The sequence below is a fragment of the Heteronotia binoei genome, chromosome 1, assembly GCF_032191835.1.
Source record: "Heteronotia binoei isolate CCM8104 ecotype False Entrance Well chromosome 1, APGP_CSIRO_Hbin_v1, whole genome shotgun sequence".
Classification (NCBI taxonomy): Eukaryota; Metazoa; Chordata; class Lepidosauria; order Squamata; family Gekkonidae; genus Heteronotia; species Heteronotia binoei.
Window position 1 is genome coordinate 182,931,648 of NC_083223.1, and position 25,302 is coordinate 182,956,949.

Genomic DNA, 25,302 nt, shown 5'->3' on the forward strand with positions numbered 1-25,302 from the left:
CAGTTTGGAGATGGAAGGAGAACAAGGACTAGACTGAGACCTTGGTGTTGGCATGATAAAGTTTGTTGTAGCTTGCATGGAGAACCTTGTGCTGTTGCTACCTGGATTGTAAAAGACTCATGAGAAAAAGGCATTTTTGAATCTCTTCAGTGCTGAGCTCACATTCTCATTCTGAGGGGGAGGGCATTTTTAGCCTGGCAATTCCCACCAATCAGTTAAGGTCTTAGTTTCAAACTGCCTGTCCCAGCAGGTGAGGATCATCCTACTCCTCAGTTCATTCCCTGCCAAGGAGTGCAGGGGTTTTTTTTGGTGGGAGCTCCCAAGTTGGGCCCCCAAAGTCCATTTTCTTCTTCTACATAGTTCCCCCCCTCTAATTCTATCTTTCCTCATGCTCCCTCTCCCTTCTGTAGAGCTATCAAGCTGAGGCAGCAGAAAGAAAACAGACTTTGTGGAAGCTATGGACAGTCTCATTTCCACAGAGGATGGGAACACCCTGTTCCTCCCCATTGTGTGCTGCTGTAGAGAGTCTGATGTGCTTGAGCCCCTCCCCTTGAGCACAAGCCCTGGATGCACAGTAGGAATTGCAGGCTGGGGGAGAGTGGCACAGGATGCCAAGACTGGGAATCAGCGTGGCCTAGATGGGAAAAACCCTGCAATGTGACAGTGTGCAATAGCACTGTATCTTCAATCGCATCTACTGCAGGCCAACCTGGTGTCTCTCCCAGGGGTACAGATGGGCACACAGGAGTGAGCATAAGGGCTCAAAAGCTCCACAACACCTTAACAGCTGCTACTGTTGCAAGTAGCCACATGACTCTGGAAAGCAAAATGAAGGAATTTACATTGTTCCTGGCAGGCACAGACCTGGCATCCTCTAGAGGGTGCCAGTGGCATAAAATTAAGTGTTATGTCCTTCCCTTCTCCTCGCCCCCTACCTCTTTCCCCTTGAGACCTGGAAATATAAGGGCAGATGCTAGACCTGGGGCCAGACTGCAGGCCTGTCTCACAGCATGAATCTAGGAATGCCGGATAAGGGGCAGTGCTTTTCCTACAATCCCCAAACATATGTACCTCTTCAAAATAACTCTCCACTTATGTAAGTGGCAGTGGCACAGGAGACCCTTTACCTAGCAGTGCTATGGATCTCTTACAGCTTCTGCTGAAGGTTGTATTTATTGTAACCTTTCTTTTAGGAGCTCTCTGGGATCATGAATAGTGAAAGTCCACAAGATCCATGAGTCATTGTAAGTCAACATCCCTCAGCTGCGTGTGGGTTTTGGTACTGGAGCCTTAACAATATCATTCTTTTCTGTCAGGACATGCATGTCCTGACAGATTTGAACTTCCCCAGAACAATGATCAATATCAAGTGTGTTGAATTCATTCATTATTAGGGCTGGATCTGACACAAATGAGGTCTTGTTGGGCTGGACCGTGTGTGTGTCATAAAATATAATGCCAGGTAGCAGAGATATAAACTTTATAAAGGACACACACACAAAAATTAAAGATTTTGTTTTAAAAAACTTAAAATATGCTTTAAAACATTAGCATTCATTTGTCTTAAAGGTGCTTTCTTTGTGTCTCTCACATACAGACCTGTAGCTACAGGGGTCTTGGCGGGGGGGGCTGGCCACTCTATTGAAACCCGTCTTCCCTCTGTAGGGCTTCTCCATTGGAAAGAAGAGAGAGCGCGAGAGAGAACATGGGGAAGGATGGAGCGGCCTCCCTTGTGAAGCCCAGTAGGGCCTCGCTCACGGATTCACCCTCATTCCAGCGGTGCCTGTCATGTTCTGGGGCCTGCCATAGCATCTCCAGTGCTGCTGCCGCACCCCAACTCATCCTCCTCCTCCTCGTTGTCCTCCCCCCCCCCATACTTAGCACCAGAGTGGAGGAGGTGCCTGGGGGGATGGGAGGTGCGCCTCTCTGCCACAGCGGCTGCTGGACATCCCCGACCAGCTGACCAGTGTACTGCCTCCCCAGAGGCAGCCACACTTTGCTCCTGCCCTCTGTCTCTGCTTGCCTGGGCCCTTTCCTGCATCTCCCCCACCCCAGATTCACCCCTGCTCCTGGGCTCCTTTCTGGCGGCTGCACCTCTGGTCTGTGGGGTCCTCCTCCCAATCTCTCTGGGTGCCCCTGCTGCACTTTCCAAGCAAGAGAGTGAGGGGGAGAGGGAGAGAGAGAGCTGGGCAAGAGCTCAGACAGGCCTCCTGCTGTTCTCTTTCTCACCTTATGGGGTGAAATAGGGCTCGGCGGAGCTGGCCTGGAGGAGGAGTGGGAGAGTGAGAGAGTGAGGGGAGAGAGAGCTGGAGCCTGGCAGGCCCCCCACTAGTTTTTTAATCTCCCGGGCCTCTCCACCCAAAATGTTCTGGCTACGGGCTTGCTTCCATGGGATCCAGGCAACTGGGCAAAGGAAGCTTTGGCTCTTTCCTTCCTTCCCCAGGGAACCAGGAGGTGGAGGAGCCTCAGCCTGTAGATGGAAGATGGGTTTGGCTCAGTAGCTCTGCTGTGTAATTGAGAGAGCCTGGCAAAGCAAACTATCCCACCCCCCTTCCTCCCCAAGGGAGAACCCTCAGCCAATGGAGAAAATAGAGACTTTGCTCTGTAGCTCCTATGTGATTGAGCAAGCCTGGCAAAGCAAGAGAGAGAGAGAGAAGGAAGCAGTCAACAGCCAGTTGCTCAGGGGCCTGATAGGAGCCTTCTGGGGGCCTGATTCAGTCCCTGGGCTGCATGTTTGACACCCTTGATCTATATTCTGTACCCTTGATGTGGTTGTTTTTCTGAGACTGACCAGATCATGGCCTGGTTGGTGCCTGGAGAGGGGAAACCCATGGATGTTGCCTCAGGTTCCAGGATGAAGATCAGGGTGTATATGTGTGTGTGTCTATATCTTTTATTTATTTGTTTGTTTGTTTGGATTTATATCCTGCCCTCCCCACCAAAACAGGCTCAGGGCGGCTCACAACATGTGGCATACAATAAAACATTTACATTGAAAACATTAAGAACAGTTTAAGAACAATTTGGTGCTAGTTTCAGTACAGATTAAGATGGTGTTCAGTGATCTTAAGCATCCACTAGATCTATCGATCTATGTGTCTGTCTCCTAGCTTTTTTTTGTAGCAGGAACTCCTTTGCATATTAGGCCACACACCCCTGATGTAGCCAATCCTCCTGGAGCTTACAATAGGCCCTGTGATCTTTTGAGTCCATATAAAATATGGACTCAAGAAATGGGGTCTGCTAAATTCAGGCTTACATTTTGGTTCATCACACTTCCAAATTATGGCTTCCAGAAGGTTCCCTGTACATTCTATCTTACCCATTGTCAAATACTAACTTGTGCACAGAAACAAAGCACATTTCCACATAATACTTCTTCACATGATCTGGAAAGTACTGCTTATGAGGTGGAGTTGTTCATCTATTTAGTATGTTCTAAGTCTCACAGTTTGCTTTTCTGCCTGTGATTACTTAAGAGTTTTTGCTGTGAACTGTAGAGTATGTTCTGCTCACATGGGGTACTGACCATGGTACTGCTTCCAGATTTGGCTAGTCAGAGTAACAACTCAAGTGGGGATGTCTTCTTTTAAGTTCCATCAGTGTTACTACTCTCCATTAACTCTGTGAGGAAACTGGACCCTTGGAGCAAGTGACCCCCAGGATAACAGAAGAAAACAAACTTGTAATGCCATTAGTAAGTATAACTGGTGTGACAACATCAGAGTAAACTCAAATATACATAGCAGCAGAGAGTCTGATTATATTAGCAAGTGTCCTTCTTGAAGATTCTATCTTTAAAGGATAACCATTATGTAGCAGCCCTTAAGGACCAAAGTGTGTTCATTTGTTTCCATTTGTCCAGGAGAAACACAGAAGGGCAGAAAACTAATTGCCATCTGTAATTGGAAAGAAACAGTACTCTCTTTCCCTTCCTAGCTGCACACATTATATTACAATACTGCATAATAACAGAGGCACTATGCATTTTTCTGTATGGGTTCTTGGAGAAATCATGATTTCTGGAGTTTTTTGCACTTCATTTCCCAGATTTGTAAGAATGTGCCTTGAAAGCCACTGAAACCATTCATGCTGCCTTGAAGCAATGAACCACACTTAGGCATGATTAGGTTTTATGACTTTCGTATTAACTGTATAAACGTGTCACCTGTGTTTTGGTAGGGATTTTTTTGCAATCAAGTTTCAACTAACTTATCATGACTCCACAGAGTTTTCAAGGCAAGAGATGTTCAAAGATGGTTTGCCATTACTTGCTTCTGCGTAGTGCCCCTGCTATTACTTGGAGGTCTCCCATCCAGATATTAACCAGGGCCCACCCTGCTTAGTTTTCAAGAGGACAAGCTCAGCTGTCCTGGGCTATCCAGATCAGGGCGATCTCATGTTTATGAATGGAGTAAAGAAGCATAGGGTATATTGACGGTGGGTTATGGAGAATGGGTCAGAGAAGCTGAGTCAAATAAGAGTATGGCTGCACTTTGAAAAGCTGGCATACTTGGCTATCCCTGGGGTGCAGTTCACAGTGGGGTATGTTAGTGCTGTTTTTTTTTAATTGGTTTAATTTGTAAAAACGAATGTTGTTAGCTGCCCTGAGTCCGCTTGCGGAGAGGGCGGGATAGAAATTTAAAGTAATAAATAAATAATAAATAATACTACTGTGAAGCTAACTTTTCTAGCCTGTGTGCTTTGCTTTCATGAGTGCACGAGGCAGCCTTGTTGAAGCAGATAAACAAGACAGTGTGTCCTGGGGCAGGTTAGGGTGAACCAACAAGGGCACCCTGCCTGACAAAACTCAGCTGTGTTGCTGTTGATATGCCAGAGAGTGACTCTGCTCACCTGCCATCTTCTGCCTCTGTCAGACGTTGGAGCTCAAAGTAAACGGACCATCTTTTGTTGCAAAAGTAGTAGCGTTTATTTGGTATCTCAAAGTTCTGAATGGGCAGTCATTGGAACTGATAGCAAACATTGAAACATACATGGGTTTTAAGGCCTTACATCAAAGCATTCATAAACAACCCTACATTCTCACACTCTAATGTTGCCAGTAACACTTTCCCTCCTTCTTATCGCTTGCGTCTCCCTTTCTCACAGAGGAGCCCTGCTGGCTCTCCTTGAGGTTTGCTATCTTCAAAGAGCTGTTGCTTTGTTAGTGTTATGCAGAGGAATTCACAGCCTGGGTTAGTAACATTTCTAAGACCGTTTGATATGCAAGGTCTTCTGCTTCATAGTTAGTAATAGGAGTTCAAAATGGAGTTAGTCATGTCAAGGAACAAGTTAGAGAATACATTCAGCATAATGACACGGTAATACTCTCCAATGTCTGACAGCCTCCTCCATTTCCTCCCTTGTACTTTTGAAAGAACACTGTAATTATTTACTCTCAAAATATGGTTTATTCAGCAGATTAAGTGAAAAAGATGAAGCTCCTTGGAAAAAATAATACAAATAAACTTTCAAACTGTCAAACAACAAGTCCCTTAAAAGGGCAAAATATGCAGCTTTTGTATGGACTGCACAGATCCTTCCTTTCAAACTCCTGGCAGGAGACTTCCTGTTTGTATGAATGGCTCACAGCTAATGTTGTGTGCTAAGATCTAAGGGCTTCCTTCTCTGCCCCCTCCTACCCTCTCTGTCAGCAGACTGGACTCCTCATGCCTGGTCATCAAGTGTAGATCCAGCACTAAAATGTTAGGCGCTGAACATCTCATCTTAGCCCTGCGAAGCATTGTCAGACCTTTGAGCCATGCAGTAACCTCCAGTTTTGTATGTGCATTGAGGAGTGCTGAAGAAATTGGCATAAGTCACATGACTGCATGTGGCTTGAAGACTTTCTTGTATCTAGAACTGCAGGGGGGAGCCCAGAGTTATCTGCCACAGGCAATGTGACTGTGATTTATCTGCAGAACAAAGCAGAAACTTTACTGTTACCGTTTTCGCACACAGCTTACCTCGCAGTCACAATTCTGTTCCCTCCGCAGCGTCTGTCGGATTTTCCACCATCTGCGCCAGAGTTACAGGAAGTGCCGTGGCTTTTGCGTAGCAAACGTAAACTGGGTTTTAGCGGTTTATGTTTGCTACGCAAAAGCTGCGGCACTTCCTGTAACTTCGGCACAGATGGTGGGAAATCTGACCAAATGCTGCGGAGGGAACAGGATTGTGACTGCGAGGTAAGCTGTGTGCGAAAACGGTCACGGTTGAACATTCTCAGAGTGACAGGAACAGGCTTCTTTCTTTCTTTCTTTCTTTCTTTCTTTCTTTCTTTCTTTCTTTCTTTCTTTCTTTCTTTCTTTCTTTCTTTCTTTCTTTCTTTCTTTCTTTCTTTCTTTCTTTCTTTCTTTCTTTCTTTCTTTCTTTCTTTCTTTCTTTCTTTCTTTCTTTCTTCTCTGGAATAGTTAGAAGCATGGAGACTGAGGATGTGCATTCATATATCAGCTAACCTAAACCAGTAATGACAATGATGCTGTTCATGGAGGTAGTAGTTATAGCTAATCCAAATGCAAAAAATTAATGATGGTTGGTAGTACTTGGAAATCTTGATGTCTAACTGTTGTTGTGATACCTGATCATTTGGCAGAATTCAAGATCAGAGGAAAGCGGGGAGTGAGGACAGTGTGATTCAGATGTTATTGACAGGGTTGTTTACTAGTCAGCAGAGCAGCACACAGATCTTGCTACAAAAGGCTATTGTGGCAAAGTCGTGTTTATATTATTTTTATATTTCCAAAGTGTTTATATTATAATACTGCTGCATCACTGATTTGGGAAAATCCTCGAGCGGTAGTTGATTTGTATCTACTACAACTTTTTATAAATCTTTCCTAACAAAACCATGAGACTTGCTTGTAAATTTTTCCTAACAAATCCATGGGCCTTTTAGGTGGGATACATTTTTTTCATGTGTGCATGTTCATTGCAAAAGATCTCCCAGTAATGGAAATGCTATATTGCTAGTAGTTTTCTGTGCATCTCGTACTATTCAGACTTTGTCTTTAATCATATTTGCAAGCAGTATGCAAACTGAGTTGTTATTGTCAATACTTAAGAAACCTGGATCAACTTCTATTTAAGTCAGTATTAGAAGCAAGTGCTTACTGGATCATGCTTGGCGTAAGAGGTCATAGATAATTTAGCATGATCAGAATTTTTAGGAAGGAAGAGTAGTACTTAAACATGTATTTATTAGCTTTGATGTTCTCAACTGCTGTTAAGCATCTAAAAGACTGAAAACAATCATCATAACTATTGGAGCTTCTGTTTCTAGAGTTTTTATATGACTTGTACTTTACCACAGGATTTATAATCTATGAAAGCTATCAGTATGTCTATTACTGCACCTGTTACATTGACCTCCTTTGATTGCTTCCCCCCCCTCCGTTTCCAACTTGATGTAAGAGAGCCAGTTTGGTGTAGTAGTTAAGTGCGTGGACTCTTATCTGGGAGAACCGGGTTTGATTCCCCACTCCTCCACTTGCACCTGCTGGAATGGCCTTGGGTTAGCCATAGCTTTGGCAGAGGTTGTCCTTGAAACGGCAGCTGCTGTGAGAGCCCTCTCAGCCCCAACAGGTGTCTGTTGTGGTGGGAGGAGATATAGGAGATTGTAAGCCGCTTTGAGTCTCTGATTCAGAGAGAAGGGCAGGGTATAAATCTGCAATTCTTCTTCTAAAACTTGTTATACTTAATTTCATACCAACTCTTACAAAGAGGGAGGGTCTCTTGTTTAGAAAATGAACCCTTGAAGAGCCTACTATTACTTTGATAAGTGTAACAGAAATGTTGGTTTAAAAAGGAGCTGAATTTGTCATTCTGTGTGATCAGTTTTAAGACACATGTTTCACACTCACATGCAACTTTTTTTTTAGTTTTTGGTTATATTGAAAAAAATCTTATTTTCTCCCCCCTGCAGATCATGATTGTTAGATAGCACTCTACACCACAATGATCATGGCTCCGAGGAAAAGGAATCGTCATGCTTTGGGGTTTCTTTGCTGCTTTGGGGGCAGCGATCTTCCTGAAATTAACCTTAAGGATAACAATCCCTTGCAGTTCTTGGAATTCTCTGTGCCAGTTCCACCTGCAGAAGAGCTCAATGCAAGATTCTCTGAGCTTGTGGTGAGTTTTTGCTTTGATCCTTATGTTTTATGGGAGGTCATAGTCAAAAGACATCCATAGGTGATTTGGTAAGTTTGCCTCTCTTTCCATGGTAAGGGGAACTCATGTGAATATTGTCTTACCCATTCCAGTGAAGACCAAGTTCATGTGAATATCATTTGCTTCTACTAGGCCAGGAGAACAACTTAAACTCAGCAGCTGGGAGACTAGTCATTAAGCACAAATCGTACCAACTCTTACAAAGAGGGAGGGTCTCTTGTTTAGAAAATGAACCCTTGGTACTCAGAATCCAATTTTGTGCTGTTTCCCAGAATATCATCACACAGCTCAACATTAGTCTATTGAACTGAGAGCCAAAGTGCACAATATCAGAAACATGGTACTGTGACCAAAATGGCAGACCTCCATATCATGTGTAGGTCAGTTGACCTCAGCTCCTTGATATCATCACATGGAAAGCCTCTCTGACTTAACCTGCAGCTGGCAATGTGTAGTAGGGATAGGGAGATACACAGGAATGTCATAACATGCCATATTAATTACTGAGTGGGGGAACTTTTCACAGGGCCACTGTTTTGGGTGGCAGACGCATATTTCTGATTCCTATGTAGTTCTTCCATGAAATAGGAGTTTATCTTTTCTTTAACAGAAGTCCAGCTTTGCTCAGTGTACAGCTTAAGGAAAGCATTAGTTTCTTCATAACAACAGCTTCTGCAAGAACAGCTAGAGTAATTTCTTTTGAGCAAACAATATCCAAGCCTAAAAGTGACCTTTGGTTAGACAGACAGTAGCATTTTGTTTACTTGACGCAAACTCCAATCTTCAGCATCGCTTCACTGGCCAAGCCTCTACTGTCAAGTTCGTATGAGCTTTGTCACATTTAGAATACTCATGCTCTATTTGTATTTCTCAAATCATATTTTATGTGGGCTTTTCCTCTATACTAAGATGATCTCCATGTAGGAAAAAGTCACATGTGAAGCAGCCTCTAGCTATTATTGTAACCTGGACTATATCCAAATGGAAAAAGCAGCAAATGTTTACAGTGGTAGATTGAAATGGAAACTAGTGTTGTAGGTTGCAGAGCTTGCCTTCTGGGCCTGGCTTGTCCTTAACTGTGTCCGCTGTTTTGTAGATATTAAAGTAAATCAGGCTACATTTGTATTGATTGGCTGGCCTGAGACTTTAATTGAATTAGAAGGGTTCAGTTTGAGTATGCCAGTGTAAATTGGTGACCTGGAAATGTTTGAAAAAGCCATGCATTGTATACTAGCAACTCAGTCTAATGTGTATGAGTATACATTGCAAAATCATTACATAGAGGAGGTTTTGAGATGCTGACAGAGAATCTCTAGTAAGCCAAGAATTTTGCTGGGCCTCTTGAACTGTGCCCAGAGGCTACAGTTTTTGATATCTGCCATCTCTTGGTTTAAAAAAGAAGGCAAAATAAAATACTGCTGCATTGTATGGCATTTATAATTGCGGAAGTCATAAATATACGGCACTAAGCACTAAAATGTGGGTAAGTGCTTCTACCTTTTGGTTACCATGTCAACAAAACCCTAACTTAACTGTACTAGAAGAGCCCCATAAACATTGTGTAGTCTGATGTTTTACCTGAGTTCCTGGAAAAACCTAAATCAACTCTTCTTGTGGTAGGATATGTTACACCAGTTCAATATCTTTTCTCTGTTGTATTTATCAGTTTACTTCTCCACAAAACCTTGCATAGACTATGAAAACTTTACTCTATGGAAGAGGAACACATTTTCTTTCCTCTGCATATAGTAATCAAGATGCCCTAAAGACTGACAGTTAATAGGAACTATTGCTATGAAATCCAGGATCTTTTAATCAGAGGACAGATTTTTTGCCCTTCTGCATAACTGCTCAAGTCCGTGCCTTTCCCTGGATTATAATTTTTTTTTTAAAAAAATCATCTCATTCCTGCTTCTTTATGCTTGTTGAGAGGCATCAGATCATATGATGGGAAATTAAGCCACTAGGTACTTTATCCTGTGTAAACATGCTATAGTTTCCCATTTCTTTTGTTTATCTTTTGAGAATTTTTCTCATCCCTTTTGTCTCCTAGTTTACCTATTTCTTCTGCTATACCATCATTTTGATTCTCCTGGTGCTAATCCAAATTTTATGACTTGTCACATATATGTCATATCCTCTAATAAGTGATGACAATGTAGTACTGTAAGGAAATGCCCCTAATTTCCAGAACATCATAGTCGCCCGTCTGGTTGCCAGAGTGCCTGGAGAGAGAGCTCTCACACATCTGCCAGAAGGACGTGGGTTTGTCTACCAGAATGGAAAGGACTTATGAGTACTAACAGCCACAATGCTAAAGCAGTGCTCCGTGTCCCTGGAAGAGCACCAGCAAGGAGAACGGATGGTTTCCAGTTGCTTCGGGCGAACACCATCTCTATCTTGGAGCGGAAGAAAGTGCGCCATTAGGAGCTATCCAGGCCATGCGGTTTTCAGCCTTGACCATAGAATCCACTTTGGGAGGCTAATACCTGCTATCTTCCAGCAGTGCCAAGACTCCATTTCAGCGCAGCGGGAAGCACACATACGCAACAGATGTTACCCACCCATGGAGCCATCAAGCTTATCCAGGTGTAGGCCCTGCTGAACCACTCAAGCATTTATCCAATGGAACCCAGGACAAAGACTGGTGGCAAGAAGAACACAGAAGAAGAGGAAGACTACCTTCAGCCACAGCCAAGCTCCTTTGTGTAAACCGGGTGTCACCTAGGTAGTAATTTGGCCATCTATTGTCACCTTTTTAGATAAGTTTAATAATCTTAAGCACCTCTCCACCCAGTAATTTCTCCCATTCTCCCCAACTGTCATTCTGGAGCCTCCTCCTTGGCCCATGGTTACCTGTACAGCCAATCAGGTAACCCGGGCCCAAGCTTGTTCATTGGTCAGTCATGGGTACCCAATTAGGTGCCACCAATTAACTTGCTATTGGCTACTGCAGAAGTCCAGCCCTTATGGTCACTGCAGAGCCTCCTCTTTCGCCTCCCTCATACCACCCATCCCCTGAGGGTCCAAGGTAGTCTATTTAACCTCTGACCCAGCTCTACTCATGTGTGAATCTAGCAGTATTCTATCTCCGCTGTCTAGATCAATCCCTGATTCTTGGCCAGTTGAGGGTCCCATTTCCCCCGTTCTCTTACGTTGCCATTGCAGCCTTCCTGGAAGACTACGATCGGTAATTATCACCCTGTTTGTCTACCCATGTGTTGTCGCTATATCTCTCTCTATTTTTCTTAGGACTGTATGGATGATTTTATGAATATTTTATCTTGTATGTAAGCCTATTTTTTTTGGAATAAATTTTAATTGTTTTACTTAATTAGAGTCCCTAATACTTTTAAGCATTAATTTCTGGACGTGGAATCCTGTATACACAGGTAAAAGATCCTGATTAAGCCAGGTGCCCACCTGACAATTTCCCATCCTCGTTTTGAGGGCATTTTGGCTTATAGTATGGACTATAAAACTACCCACCATCCCCAATCTCTGGCCAGTTTCTAACCTAGTCATTTGCACCTGCAAGGGATAATTTCTGTCTGCTATGTTTTACTGAGTATACGTCTTTAAGCATTCTAAACATCTTGTTTATGATTTGATCTTATATCTTGGGCTGTATACTTCAATACATGCATTGGCATTTGTGACTCAAGTAACAAGATTGCATTTCAAAATGCTTTAGCATTGCCTGTGGGTAAACTGTCATCCTTGAGTTTGCCACTTCTCTCCATATCCTAGGGGGTGGGGGGATTGATAACCATTTGAAATTTTATCTGAATTCTCTGTACTTCAGTCTATTCTGCGGACATGACACAGGCTACATATCTGTACAGGCTGTGTGGAATGATCTGCTTGAGTTAGTATTTTTTTCCTCTTCCTTTCCCCCCTTCTCTCTCTGTTTTGTGGAATAAATAAGTAAGGCCTCCCTGTACTTTAGGGAATGCTGGTATGGTAGATATGTACCCCATCAAAGGTGAAACTGGCCCACAGCCATTATTCCAGTCTGCTTTGGCTTCCTCTCCATTTTTCTTTTCCCATCTGGCACCGCACATTCTGCTTGTAATGAAGTGCTGCTGCAGTTGGTGGTCTACAGAGCATGGGCCAAGCTGGTTGTGTGCCTGCTGGCAATGTGGGCTATTGTAAGAGCATATGTTTTTCTTTGCACAGATTTATTGACTGAGCAGGAAACAGAAGGAAATCTGGAAGAACTCTTAAGATCAGCCACAAAGCAGAGAGAGAATTGCTCCCCAAATCCCTGGCCTCTTTCTCCAACATTGAAGGTGCTATAAGAGGACATAATTGATGGAGGGGCTGACTCTTTTTTTTCATGCCATGGGGGGGATATGTATGTTTGTGACAAGAATTTACTGTTTTGAGATCTTTGGGGTATTGCAGTACTCACAAATTGAGTTGATCACTTACTCCAGTGGACTGAAGTATGAAAGACTTACAGACTTGAGTCACTCAATGGCAAGGAATGTCCTTTAGTAGCCAACCCAGAAATATAGCATGATTCTTGATGAAGGACTGGGTGTCAAGAGACTGGCAAAGTGTAAGGATTAAGATTAACAGGGATTAAGGTTTTATACTCCTAGGCCTTCTGGCAATAACATATCTGTTTCCGTCAAAACTTTGAGTTTTCTCTTTTAAAAAAAAATTGAAGAAAGCAAGCAAGAAATGAAATATAGGCTGTTGGTAGTACAAATACAGGACACATTTTTCATAAACATCAGTGGTGGAACAAAAGCTAAACCATAATAATGGTATCAAGGGTTCTCAGTGGTTTAGAAATCATTTTTCCCCTTTCTTTTTGTGGTCCATCAAGCAAGTAAGGACATTAAATGTAATGTAAGTAGCTTTGCTACTGGCCCCGTGTTCACTTGAGACACTCCCACCCCCACGTCGGTAATTCTACCCATTGATTATTTGTTACAAACCTTTCTTTTGAATGGAGCCAATATGGGTTGATGGAGAGAAAAACCTGCCAGCTATAAGGCATATGCTATGGTTTCTCCATTTCTATTCTATTCCGCTTTTAGGAAACTCAGAGTAATTTAAATGGGGATCCCAGGAAACCTCCCTTCTCATATAGAAATCTTTATTACTTTAAAAGCAAGGTATGACAATTAATTGTTTGATTAGGCTGTAAAAGGCAGATTGTAAATGCTGCAAAATACCTGATTTTAGATCATTTTAATATATTTTATTGCTTTGACCACTGCTCTAAGGGCCTTCTAAATCTGAAAAGCAGGGTAAAATGTTTTGATAAGGTAACTGTAAAACTTCTGATTGATTAAAAAAGTGGCCCTCATTAAAAAGTGGCCCTCTAGAGAATTCTCTAGATTAGGTAAAGATGGCGGCGCGGAGCTCCGTTTTGAAGCTCCCACCATAACACCACAATATCGAAAAAACCTCGAGCTACACGCCTTTTCTAAACACCTATTCCACCTAACTAACTTTGGAAAGTTGAGACGACTTTAGAGTCCATCCTGCCTTCCCAACCGGTGAAAGAAACAAGAAACCTCCTACCAGCCGAGGCCAACGCCAGGACGACGCTGAAACCGCTGAGGCCAACGCCGAAACAGATGCCGAAGCGGGGAAGGGCGGCACGGCCTGAGAGCGAGAACCAGCGCGGCCGGAGGACGCAGGTTGACCGGGACCAGCTGTGACTGTGGGCTGGCTGCTGGGGCGCCTGGAGCCGGAGTTCACTGGTTGGGGACTAGGCGCAAGTGAGCGCTGGGCGCGGTCGGTGGACCAGACGAGGCCGGCAGCAAGGAGAGATGGGGCGACGCAGCAGAGAAAGACGGGGCGAAGTACCACGGCAGCCGGGCTGCTAGTGGGACGACGGCCCCCATCTCCCCCCCCCTCTCCTCCCCCCCCCCGTTGGGGTTGTGGAAAAGAACTTGGAGCCGGAACTGCTAGCGGGGTGAGCTGTAATCAGGTCGGTGGACGAAATACCACGGCAGCTGGGCTGCTAGTGGGACGACGGCCCCCATCTCCCCACCCCCCTCTCCTCCTCCCCCTAACGAGGGTTGTGGAAAGAACTTGGAGTTGTGACTGCCAGCGGGGTGAGCTACAGTCAGAGGAGCAAAACGGTCTGACAATACGCTGCACTCTGAGTAAGAACTTAGCTCCCCCCCTCCTCTCAATAGTAAGAACGAAGGGCTCCCTGTACCTTATAGGAACCCTACGGACACTGATGCACCTTAATACTGCTGCACTTTGAAAACTGATTAACTACAAGAACTAGAACTTGCACTTTATGACTATTGTTGTTGGCACTTTCCAAACTATAACATCTTCCTAAACTATAGCACCTTCAACCCTGAGAATTTTAATTGCCAATTTTTGTGACTGATTATTTATTAGTTAACTGCCATTCTGTAATTAAATTATTTATTAGTTATTTGATTCGTATTTATTGATTAAGCGGATTTATTATGGCAAATTAATTGGAGATAGAGGGTGGGTAAGGTTTTTAAATTAAGGAGCCAATAGATGTTTAACTAAATTATTGTTAGCTAAAGAGTTATAGGTGATTTTGGGAGAGGGATTCAAATTAAATAACTAGGGATCATTGGTAGTTGGCTAGTGGAAGGTGAATTGCTATTGGCAACAATAGGGCTGAAGGGGAAGAGGAATAGGTTGCATACTGCTGGTTGAGGAGCTGATCTCCACCTGTAGGAGATGGCTGGCCCGGGGATTCCAGTGCTCCTGGGGAGGGGAAGGTATGACGGTGGGAGCAGGCAGCTCTATAGGGGAAGGAGGTCGAGACATAGCAGTGCTCGACCACCTTCCTGCCTGCGTCCCATCCCAATGGTGACAGGTAGTGGGGCCAGGCGATCTTACCCACCTCCGACACTGGTGTTATGTAATGCCAGGTCCATTAATAATAAGACCACTGTCCTCCGGGATTTCCTACTGGAACAGGAGGCGGACCTGGCATGCGTGACCGAGACCTGGGTGCGCGACGGGGAGACCGTAGCTCTCTCTCAAACGGCGCCCCCGGGATACTCGGTCTTTCACCAGTCCCGGACTAGTGGGTGGGGGAGAGGAGTGGCACTTCTCATACGAGAGGCTTACTCCTTTAGGGCCCTCCCGGCCCCGGAGATCAGGGGTGTTGAATGTGTCGGCCTGATGTGGGACGTTGGGGAGGGGTTGGCGATCTGGCTGGTGTACCGTCCGCCTAACGCACCGGCTGGCGCCTTACCATCCCTGGTGGAGGCCGCGGCGGGCTGGGCGTTAGAGTACCCAAGGCTGTTGGTCTTGGGTGACTTCAATGTTCACGCCGATGACGCGGCCTCCACTCAGGCGTTGGACCTGGTGTCATCCATGGCGACACTGGGACTCTCCCAAGTTGTCACAACGCCCGCCCATCAGGCGGGGCACATGCTAGACCTGGTCTTCGCGGCGGGAGTTTTAGTGAACGATATTACTGCCAGAGCAGTGCCATGGTCGGATCACTATGCCCTCAAGGCTCGTGTGGGTATGCCACCCCAAACCTGTTTAGGCGGAGAGCGTATTTTAGCTCGCCTACGGAGCCTGATGGACCCGGAACGGTTCCTGACGGCTCTGCGGGATCCTGGGCCCCCTGGCGACTCCTTGGATGGCCTGATAGAGTCCTGGAACGAAAGACTTTCCAGAGCCATCGAAGAAATCGCACCTAGGCGTCCTCTGTGCCCCCGTCTGAAGTCGACACCCTGGTATAACCAGGGGTTGCGACAATTAAAACGGGAACTCAGACGACTAGAGAGGCAATGGCGGCGTACTCGAGACGAAGTGACTCGAACATCTTATAGAGAGATTATGAAGTCCTATGAGGTGGCAATCAAAACCGCAAAGAGAACATACTTTGCGGCTGAGATTGCGTCCGCAACATCGCGCCCAGCACAACTGTTTAATATAATTTGGAGTCTAACAACACTGCCGCAGGGCAGACCAAATTGTAAAGAATTGGAGATTGGCTGTGAGGCTTTTGCGAACTTCTTTGCGGACAAGATCGCGTCGCTCCGCCTCGACCTCCCTGCCACATTGGAGGCAGTTAGCGAAACCGAGGCTCCGGGCCTGTCTTCGGACTATGTTCTGGATGGTTTCAGCCCTCTCAGCCTGGAGGAAGTTGACAGGATCCTCTTATCTGCACGCCCAACAACCTGTAAATTGGACCCGTGCCCCTCCTGGCTTATTAAATCCTGCCAGAGGGAGCTTAGATATCCTGTACGGGATATCATAAATAGATCCCTCACGGAAGGGCAATTTCCAACACAGCTTAAAGAAGCGGTGGTCGCCCCCTCTTGAAAAAAACATCATTAGATCCGGCCCAATTGGCACACTATCGGCCGGTCTCGAATTTGCTCTTTTTGGGCAAACTTATCGAGAGGGCAGTGGCGTCGCAGCTACAGACTTTCCTGGATGACGCTTCTGTCCTTGATCCCCTTCAGTCCGGCTTCTGCCCGGGCCATGGGACGGAGACGGTGCTGGTCGCCCTAGTAGATGACCTGCAACGGCATCTGGATCGGGGCGGCTCGGCGGTACTGATACTGTTGGACCTATTGGCAGCGTTCGATACGGTCGACCATCGGTTGCTGGCCCGCCGCCTCGCCGACGCGGGGATTCAGGGGTTAGCCTTGCAATGGCTTTCCTCTTTCCTTGAAGGTCGGGGACAGAGGGTCGCTATTGGGGACGAGCTGTCCCGTAGGCACTCGCTTGATTGCGGGGTGCCTCAGGGTGCTGTTCTTTCCCCGATGTTATTTAACATCTATATGCGTCCCCTCGCCCAGATTGCCCGAAGGTACGGGCTGGGTTGTCACCAGTATGCTGATGACACCCAGCTTTATCTGCTTATGGACGACCGGCCAGTCTGCGCCTCAGAAAATCTGGACCGGGCATTACAGGCGGTGGCTGGGTGGCTCAGGCAGAGCGGGCTGAGGCTAAATCCGGCGAAGACAGAGGTCCTTTGCTTGGGCCGTCGGGGTCCGGGAAGGGAAATACCCCTTCCGGTTTTTGACGGTGCGCCGCTGAAGGCGGCGCATAGAGTCAGGAGCCTGGGGGTACTTCTGAGCCTTCCTTAACAATGGAGGCCCAGATAGCAGCCACTGCCAAGTCCGCATTTTTCTATCTTAGGCGGGCAAGGCAGCTGGCTCCCTTCCTGGAGCACGACAATCTAGCAACGGTGATCCATGCTACGGTCACCTCGAGGTTGGACTACTGCAATGCCCTCTACATGGGGCTGCCCCTGTGCCAAACCCGGAAATTGCAGCTGGTGCAGAACGCCGCCACCCGGTTGTTATTAGGGCTCCCAAGGTGGGAGCACATTCAGCCGGGACTTCGGGCTCTGCACTGGCTGCCAATATCTTACCGAGTTCGATACAAGGTGCTGGTCATTACCTTTAAAGCTCTATATGGCCTAGGACCTGCCTACCTGAGGGACCGTCTCTTCCCACACGTTCCCCAGCGAGCACTAAGATCAGGAACCCAAAACCTCCTGGTTGTCCCCGGGCCAAAGGAAGCCCGCTTGAAAGTTACAAGAGACCGGGCCTTCTCCGTAATGGCTCCATCTTGGTGGAACCAGCTGCCGGAAGAGGTAAGGGCCCTGCGGGATCTTACTCAATTCCGCAGGGCCTGTAAGACATCCCTCTTCCGGCTGGCCCACAACTAATCAGCACTGAGTACTGAATATCGAAGACTGAACATCAAATACTGAACTTGTAACCGATGAGTGTAGCTGTAGGACCGCCGTCTGAGTTTAATGTGTATGTATATAACAATTGTTTAGATTTTTAACTGTAAATTGTGAAATGTTTATTTTAATGTTTAATTTTAGATTCCATGTTAGTTTTATATGTTGTAAGCCGCCCTGAGCCACCTAGTGGGAAGGGCGGGATATAAATCTTAGATAAAATAAATAAATAAATAATTGGGCAGCACATTTTTTAAAAATTATTTTAAAGACCAGTGTTTATAAAAACTTGGACAGGAGAAACTGTCTCTTTTAAAATAGTAACTCCTGTGGCACCTCTATAACAAGAGAATTGCAATGCTCTTCATAATATAGAAATTTATGAAGGTTTAGTTAGGACTCATACAATTAAGCAGCTAAGATTTTTTGAACTGAGTGGCAGCCTTACTTATACAGGTCTATGCTTAATATGCATGCATTATGATGATTCTTTTCTTCTACTGGTCCCTGCCTCCCAAGATCTGGAAATGCTTGGCTCCAGTCTCTGAAATCAATTTTTGTGAATTTGTTTTTGTCCTGCAGCCTCTACACTTCACTTCAGCTGTACATTCTAATTAATAGCTAAAGAATCTATGATCACATGACAGCACCTCTACCCAGCCTAGGTCACGCATATAACAGGCTTCTGAGGACAGTGTAAATATACAGCCAGCATGCATACTGCTAACCTCATTCCTTACTGATTGTCCCTTTATCCCATGCTGTTCACAGTGGCATTTTTCTTGAAAGGAAACTCTAAAGTAACAGTGAAAGCAAAATGGGTTTCAAGAAACTCAGAACCCTAAGCACATGGTATCATTTTCCTTAGTTTTCCTCATATGCCTAAGGACTAATTTTAAAAGCTCTACAAGTCAGTTTTGACCTCTGGGCTTCTCTTATGTTCTTACAATTAAAATTTAAAAACTATTCCACGGTGCTGTACCATTACTATGTTGGCGGTTCTGATTTTCAGATAGTTGGTCACTGGGAACTCTAGCTGATGTCAGGTGGCAGCTCTCTCTCAGTTTAAGTATCGAAGACCTGTTGAAACAATTCGGTCTTACAGGCCCTGCTGAATGTAGGAAGGTCCTGCAGGGCCCTTATGGCCTCCGGGAGAGCATTCCATAACTCTGGTGCTGCCACCGAGAAGGCCCTGGCTCGTGTCAAACGCAACCTGGCCTCCTTTGGTCCAGGGGTGGACAGCAGATTTTTTGTCCTTGAATGCAGTGCTCTCTGGGGGATATATGGGGAAAGGCGGTCCCGCAGATAAACAGGTCTCTGACCATAAAGGGCTTTAAAGGTCAATACCAACACCTTGAAACGGATTTGGAACACAATAGGTAGCCAGTGCAGCTCTTTCAGCACTGGCTGAATGTGCTCCCATCGAGGGAGCCTCATTAACAGCCATGCAGCAGCATTCTGCACTAACTGTAGTTTCTGAGTCAGCGTCAAGGGTAGCCCCATGTAGAGAGCATTACAGTGATCTATTCATGAAGTGACTGTAGCATGGATCACCATTGCTAAGTCATTGTGCTCCAGAAAAGGAGCCAGCTGCCGCACCTGCCGAAGATGAAAAAAGGCAGATCTAATAGTGGCTGCTACCTGGGCCTCCATTGTAAGGGAGGAATCAAGGAGCACGCCCAAGCACTTGAACTTAGGGGCTGGTATCAATGGCATCCCGTCTAGAGCTGGCAGCTGGACCCCTCCCCTTGGACCACCCCGGTTTAGATAGAGAACCTCCGTCTTCGTTGGATTCAATTTCAGCCGACTCAGCCTGTACCAGGATGCTATGGCTTGAAGAGCCAGGTCCAGATTTTCCGGGGTACAGTTGGACTGGCCACCCATCAATAGATAGAGCTGGGTGTTGTCTGCATATTGGTGACAACCCAGTCACAACCTCCTGACAATCTGGGCAAGGGGGCGCATATAGATGTTAAATAACATCGGGGACAGAACCGCACCCTGAGGCACACCACATGTGAGTGAGTGGCTCTGGGATGACTCCTCCCCTATCACCACCCTTTGTTCTCGATCTTGGAGAAAGGAGGCCAACCACTGTAAGACGAACCCCTGAATCCCCACGTCGGCAAGGCGGCCAGTCAGTAGCTGATGATCAACCATATCAAAAGCGGCTGACAGGTCCAATAATAGCACTGCTGAGCCGTCCCGATCCAGATGTCGCAGGAGGTCATCCATGAGAGCAACCAGAACAGTCTCCGTCCCGTGACCTGGTCGAAAGCCGGACTGGAATGGATCCATTGCGGAAGTGTGCTCCAGGAATCCCTGTAGCTGAATTGGCACCGCCCGCTCTATAACTTTACTCAAAAAGGGAAGGTTTGATACTGGCCAATAGTTCGCCAATACGGCCGGATCTGCAGATGGTTTTTTCAAGAGGGGACGGACCACAGCCTCTTTAAGGGGCGTGGGAAAGATCCCTTCTATCAGGGATCTATTGATGATACCTTGCAGTGGTTTACGTAGCATCGCCTGGCTAGCTTTTATAAGCCAGGACGGGCACGGATCCAACCTACAAGTTGTAGGGTGAGTGGACTGAAGGAATCCAGAACTGGACCAGAAGACGTGCTCGGTGCCCAAAGTTCTTTCACTGTATCAAGTATGGCAGGAAGGTCATGTCGGAGCGACGAGACTTTATCTGCAAAAAAGCTCGCAAAAGCCTCACAGCCTATATCCAATTCTCTAATATTTTGTTTACCACGCTGTAAAATTGTTAGTGACTGAATTATACTAAACAATTGTGTTGGGCGCGAGGTTGCAGATGCAATCCAGGATGCAAAGTAATTCTTCTTTGTGGCCTGGGCTGCCATCTCATAGGTCCGCATAAATGACCTATAGGATGTTCTTGTAGCTTCGTCGTGAGTATGTCGCCATTGTCTCTCTAGTCGTCTTAATCGCCGTTTCATTGATCGCAGCTCCAGGGTATACCATGGAGCGGATCGTGAACAAGGATGAAGAGGACATCGGGGAGCGATCTCGTCGATGGCCGTGGAGAGTTCTCCACCAGTTCATCCAACGAGTCGCATAGCCATTTGAAGCCGCAAAGGGTCCATCTGGCTACATGGGTGAGCTAAAACTTGTTCACTGCCTAGACGGGGTAGAGGTGGCATAGTCACATGAGCCCTCAGGGCATAGTGGTCAGACCATGGCACCGCCTTGGCAGAAATCTGATCCACTCCAACTCCCGCCGCAAAGATCAGGTCTAATGTATGCCTAGCCTGGTGCGTGGGCGCTGTTACTATAGCAGCGCCCGCCTCACGGCCTCACTGGATCTCTTTAACTCAGTCTCTTCGGGGTATTTTATTTTTGTATTATCTGATGGAAATAGAATTCTCTTCGTAGGGGACCACAGCAGCTTTGTAGTTTTTCCCAAAAATATAGTCTCTCAAGAACTTTACCTCAAACCACAGATTTATTATATCACAAAGTCTTAAACTTGGGGATATGGGAGATATTTACACAGGCTAACACGTTGCTCAGTTGTTTCAGGCTTTACATTAACTTTTTCCTTCTTTCTTTGAGTCTCTCAGTTACACAGTTCACAGTTTCCCTATAACTCACTCTCCACCTCTAGCCAAGGTCTGGCCTCTTGGGAATGATGTGCCAAGTCTCACCCCTCGACTGGAGTCTCTCCTCTCAGCCCTTCTGGTGTCTCAGACCCACATCCACTCCCTCAACCACCTCACTAGATCTTCAGAGTTGTCTATAGGTGTCTGTGACCGTTCAGGTCTTGACTGACTCACACTTGTTCCTCACACACAGCCCTCTTGGCTGGTTTTGTCGAGCTTCCAGTCTCTGGAAGACTTTCCCGTCACTGTCTCAAGCTCCTTCACAGGATCAGCTGCCCCCTCAGCCTCGGTCAGGCACGAACTGACCCACTCAGTCTCTGTCAGGCCCCAACACTGATAGACTTCTGACAGGCATCAACTCTGTCAGACACTAACTGACTGAATGACTGCCCCAGCAGTTTCTGTCACTCAACCACTTTCCCTCCCTGAGAGCTCCGAGCACTTTGCCCCCACCCTCAGGTCACCTGACGCAGGTCCTGTGCGTCTTCAGTTTCTGGTTAACCTCTAGCTTTCCGTCACATATTACATAACAATGGGACTTGTTACCGAGTAATTCTCTTTGGGACTGTAGTTTAAATATTACTGGAGCACTGCAGGAGACCCATAGTTGTTTTTCTTAGGGTTTTACAGATATTTCCCCAATTATTTACATTAAAGTTACAGTATATGTGACAATTTTGAGCAAAAACTGAAAATGAGAGGCTCATTTGTGAGGATTCCGGCAATGCTGGCTCTTTGATTGTAATTCCAGATGGTTACCAGTGTCAGTCCAGTAGCACTTTAAGAAAATTTATACTAGCATAAGCTTTTGAGAACCAAAGCACCCTTCATGCATCTGACTTACAAAACTTTGTGCTGGAATAAATGTTAAGTCTTCAAGGTGCCACATTGTGTTCCTGTTTTATTGGATTCTTAGATCAGCTATTAGAGCCTAATAATTGAGAACCTGCAAGGACTTACAGGAGACATCTCATATCCCCCTCCCTCAATATTTCCTATTTCCCTTTCCTGAATAAATTTTCGTAGTCTCTTCTTTTTGTGCTTCCTTCTCCCCTTCCCACCCAACAGCCAACCTACATTTATCTGCTGTTTGCCTTCAGGTGTTTCTCTCCCCCATCCCCAGCAGCCTCTACTTAGGAAAACTATGGCCCAGTTGTGTGGTGCTGGTCACGTGCATGGTAGGGAACCCACAATGACTCATGGGGGGTACCTTACTTTCCCCTATATCCTCCTCCTCACACTATTTCCTACTTTCCTCTTTCTGTCAACCTGCATATCTTCTCCCCTTTCCTTGCCTCATTCTCTCCTTCTCAGCCATTCATAGAGTTAGAAGGGACCTCCAGGGTCATCTAGTGTAACCTCCAGCACAATGCAGAAAATCCACAAATACCTCCCCCTTACACTCCCAGTTACCCCTGCTTCATGCCCAGAAGATGGTAAGCCCCCCATCACCTCCTGAGGAAGCCTGTTCCACTGAGGAACCGCTTTGTTCCACTGAGGAATTGCTCTGTCAAGAAGTACTTCCTAATGTTTAGTCAAAAAATCTTTGGATTTAATTTCAACCCATTACAGGGTAACAGAAAATATGACAGCCCTTTGAGTACTTGAAGAGGGTTATCATATCACCTCTCAGTTATCTCATCTCCAGGCTAAACATTCTGAGCTTCTTCAACCTTTCCTCATAGGACTTGGTCTCCAGGGCCCTCATTGTCTTCGTTACCTTCCTCTGGACATAATTTTCTAGGTGAGGTCTAACCAGAGCAGAGTAAAGCATTGCTATCACTTTGCATAAACTGGACACTATACTTCGGTTGATACAGCCCAAAATCGTATTTGTCTTTTTAGCTACCACATCATGCTGCTGACTCATATTCAGTGTAAGGTCTACTAAGACCCCTAGATCCTTTTTGCAGATATTACTGCTCATACAAGTCTCCCCCATCCTATAATTATGCATTTGATTTTCCCTACCTAAATGCAGAACTTTACATTTATCCCCATTAAAATTCATTTTATTTGATTTAGCCCAGTTTTCTATCATCAAGATAACCCTGTATCCTGACTCAGTCTTCTATCGTATTTGCTACCCCTCCAAAGTTAGTATCATCTGCAAATTTCATAAGCATTCCTTCTATTCCTTCATCTACATCATTTATAAAGATGTCAGCAAGACAGGTCAGGAATTTATTTGACCTTTCATTTTTAGCAGAGTTGGACTTCCAACAGATATCTGGATAATTGAAATCTCCCATGACGACTGTGTCCAATCTCTTTGAGAACTTTGTAATTTGTTCTAGGAATGTCTCATGTAAGTCCTCTACCTGGCTTGGTGGTCTATAGCAAGCTCCTACCATAATATCACTATTATTTCTTACTCCTTTTATTTTTACCCAGACTCTCAGATGAACTTTCATGCTCAGATTCATGTACTTCCTCACAAGTACATATAAAGCTACTACTCTGCCCTTCCTTGTTTGTCCCTTTTAAACAAGTTGTACCCCTCAATCCTAATATTCCAGTTATGAGTGTCATCCCACCAAGTTTCAGTAATGCCTATTAGGCCATAGTCCTGTATTAGATCTTCCAGTTCCTCTTGCTTGTTTCTCTTATTCTGTGCATTAGTGTAGAGACAGCAGAATCCATGGTTTATGTGCCCTGCGGTTTTCATTTCTTTACTTAACTTGCAGGTAAATAAAGAAATGAAAACCTCAGGGCATATAAACTATGGATTCGGCTGTTTTTACACTGTTTCCTAGCATATGTGCCACTCCCTGAAAATCTTTTGTGTTGACAGTTACTGGCAACATACTAGGCTTTCAATTTTTGTCTTGCTCCCCCATAAGATTTAGGCTTGTAAGGCTCTTACCAAAGACATTTTCCTACCCTCATGAGGTGCAAGTTGTCTCCCAATGGGAGAACTTCATCTTCACCATTCACCAGCCTACCTTTTATCTTCCTCCCATCTTCAGCTATATTTGTTATTTATTTACATAATTTATACCCCACCCTTTTCCACAGTGGAGATCAAAGCAGCTACATTATTCTCCTCTTCTCCTTTTTTCTCCTCACAACCACCATGTGAAGTAGGTTAGGCTGAAAATATGTGACTGGCCCCAAATCATCCACTGAACTTCCACAACAAAATGGGGATTCAAACCTGGAGCTCCCAGACCGTAGTGTATTGAGAACTTCAAGTTTGACCAACTTCCCACTAGCTTTACCTCACTCTCACTTTCCTCTTCTCAGCAGGGCTTCCCTCGGATTTCAGCCCTGAGGCTGCAACTCCTTCTGCCTCTTTTGCACAGCAAACAAGATCCTCTAAAAACCATTTTCTGTTTGCTGCGCGAAAAAGGTGAAGCTAGTTGCAGTGTGAAATCCGACCGAAGCCCCGCAGAGAAGAGGAGCGTGAGAGTGAGGTAACGCTAGTGGGAAATTGGTCTTTGTTTGAGAGGTTCCTTGCAGCTGCGCTCAAATTGGCTGCTGTTGTGGAGCCAGCCAATCAGGTAACCTCTGTGGACTAATGCTCTAACAGATAGGATTTCCACAGCACCTGATGTTTCTCTTGGTGGGTTTGTATTCTGAGTTTTGGTGGTGAGTTAGGTGTATATAGTTATCGGCCTGCCACATGTGTCTTTCAGTGGTGTTTTTGCTAATAAAGAGCTATGCTGAAGTCACTCTAGCATCTGAACCCACTGCTTTACACAGGCCTGCTCTGATGCTCTGCTCCACCACTTTCATATGGGTCCCACCAGATTTGCTACCTTTCCATCGGACCTGTAAGACAGAGCTGTTCCACCAGGCGTTTGGTTGAGGCGGGTGGACGCC

At 45.6% G+C, this 25,302-nt stretch overlaps 1 protein-coding gene across 1 annotated transcript in view; it reads left to right on the forward strand.

The window, feature by feature from the left end:
- The window catches only part of DAAM2 (dishevelled associated activator of morphogenesis 2), a 349,542-nt gene that overhangs the window by 110,713 nt on the left and 213,527 nt on the right, over positions 1–25,302 (forward strand). Inside the window, exon 2 of the mRNA XM_060245049.1 lies at positions 7,922–8,127. Coding sequence (XP_060101032.1) covers positions 7,954–8,127 — 174 coding nt within the window. The 5' untranslated portion in view covers positions 7,922–7,953. The remainder of the gene's footprint in view (positions 1–7,921; positions 8,128–25,302) is intronic.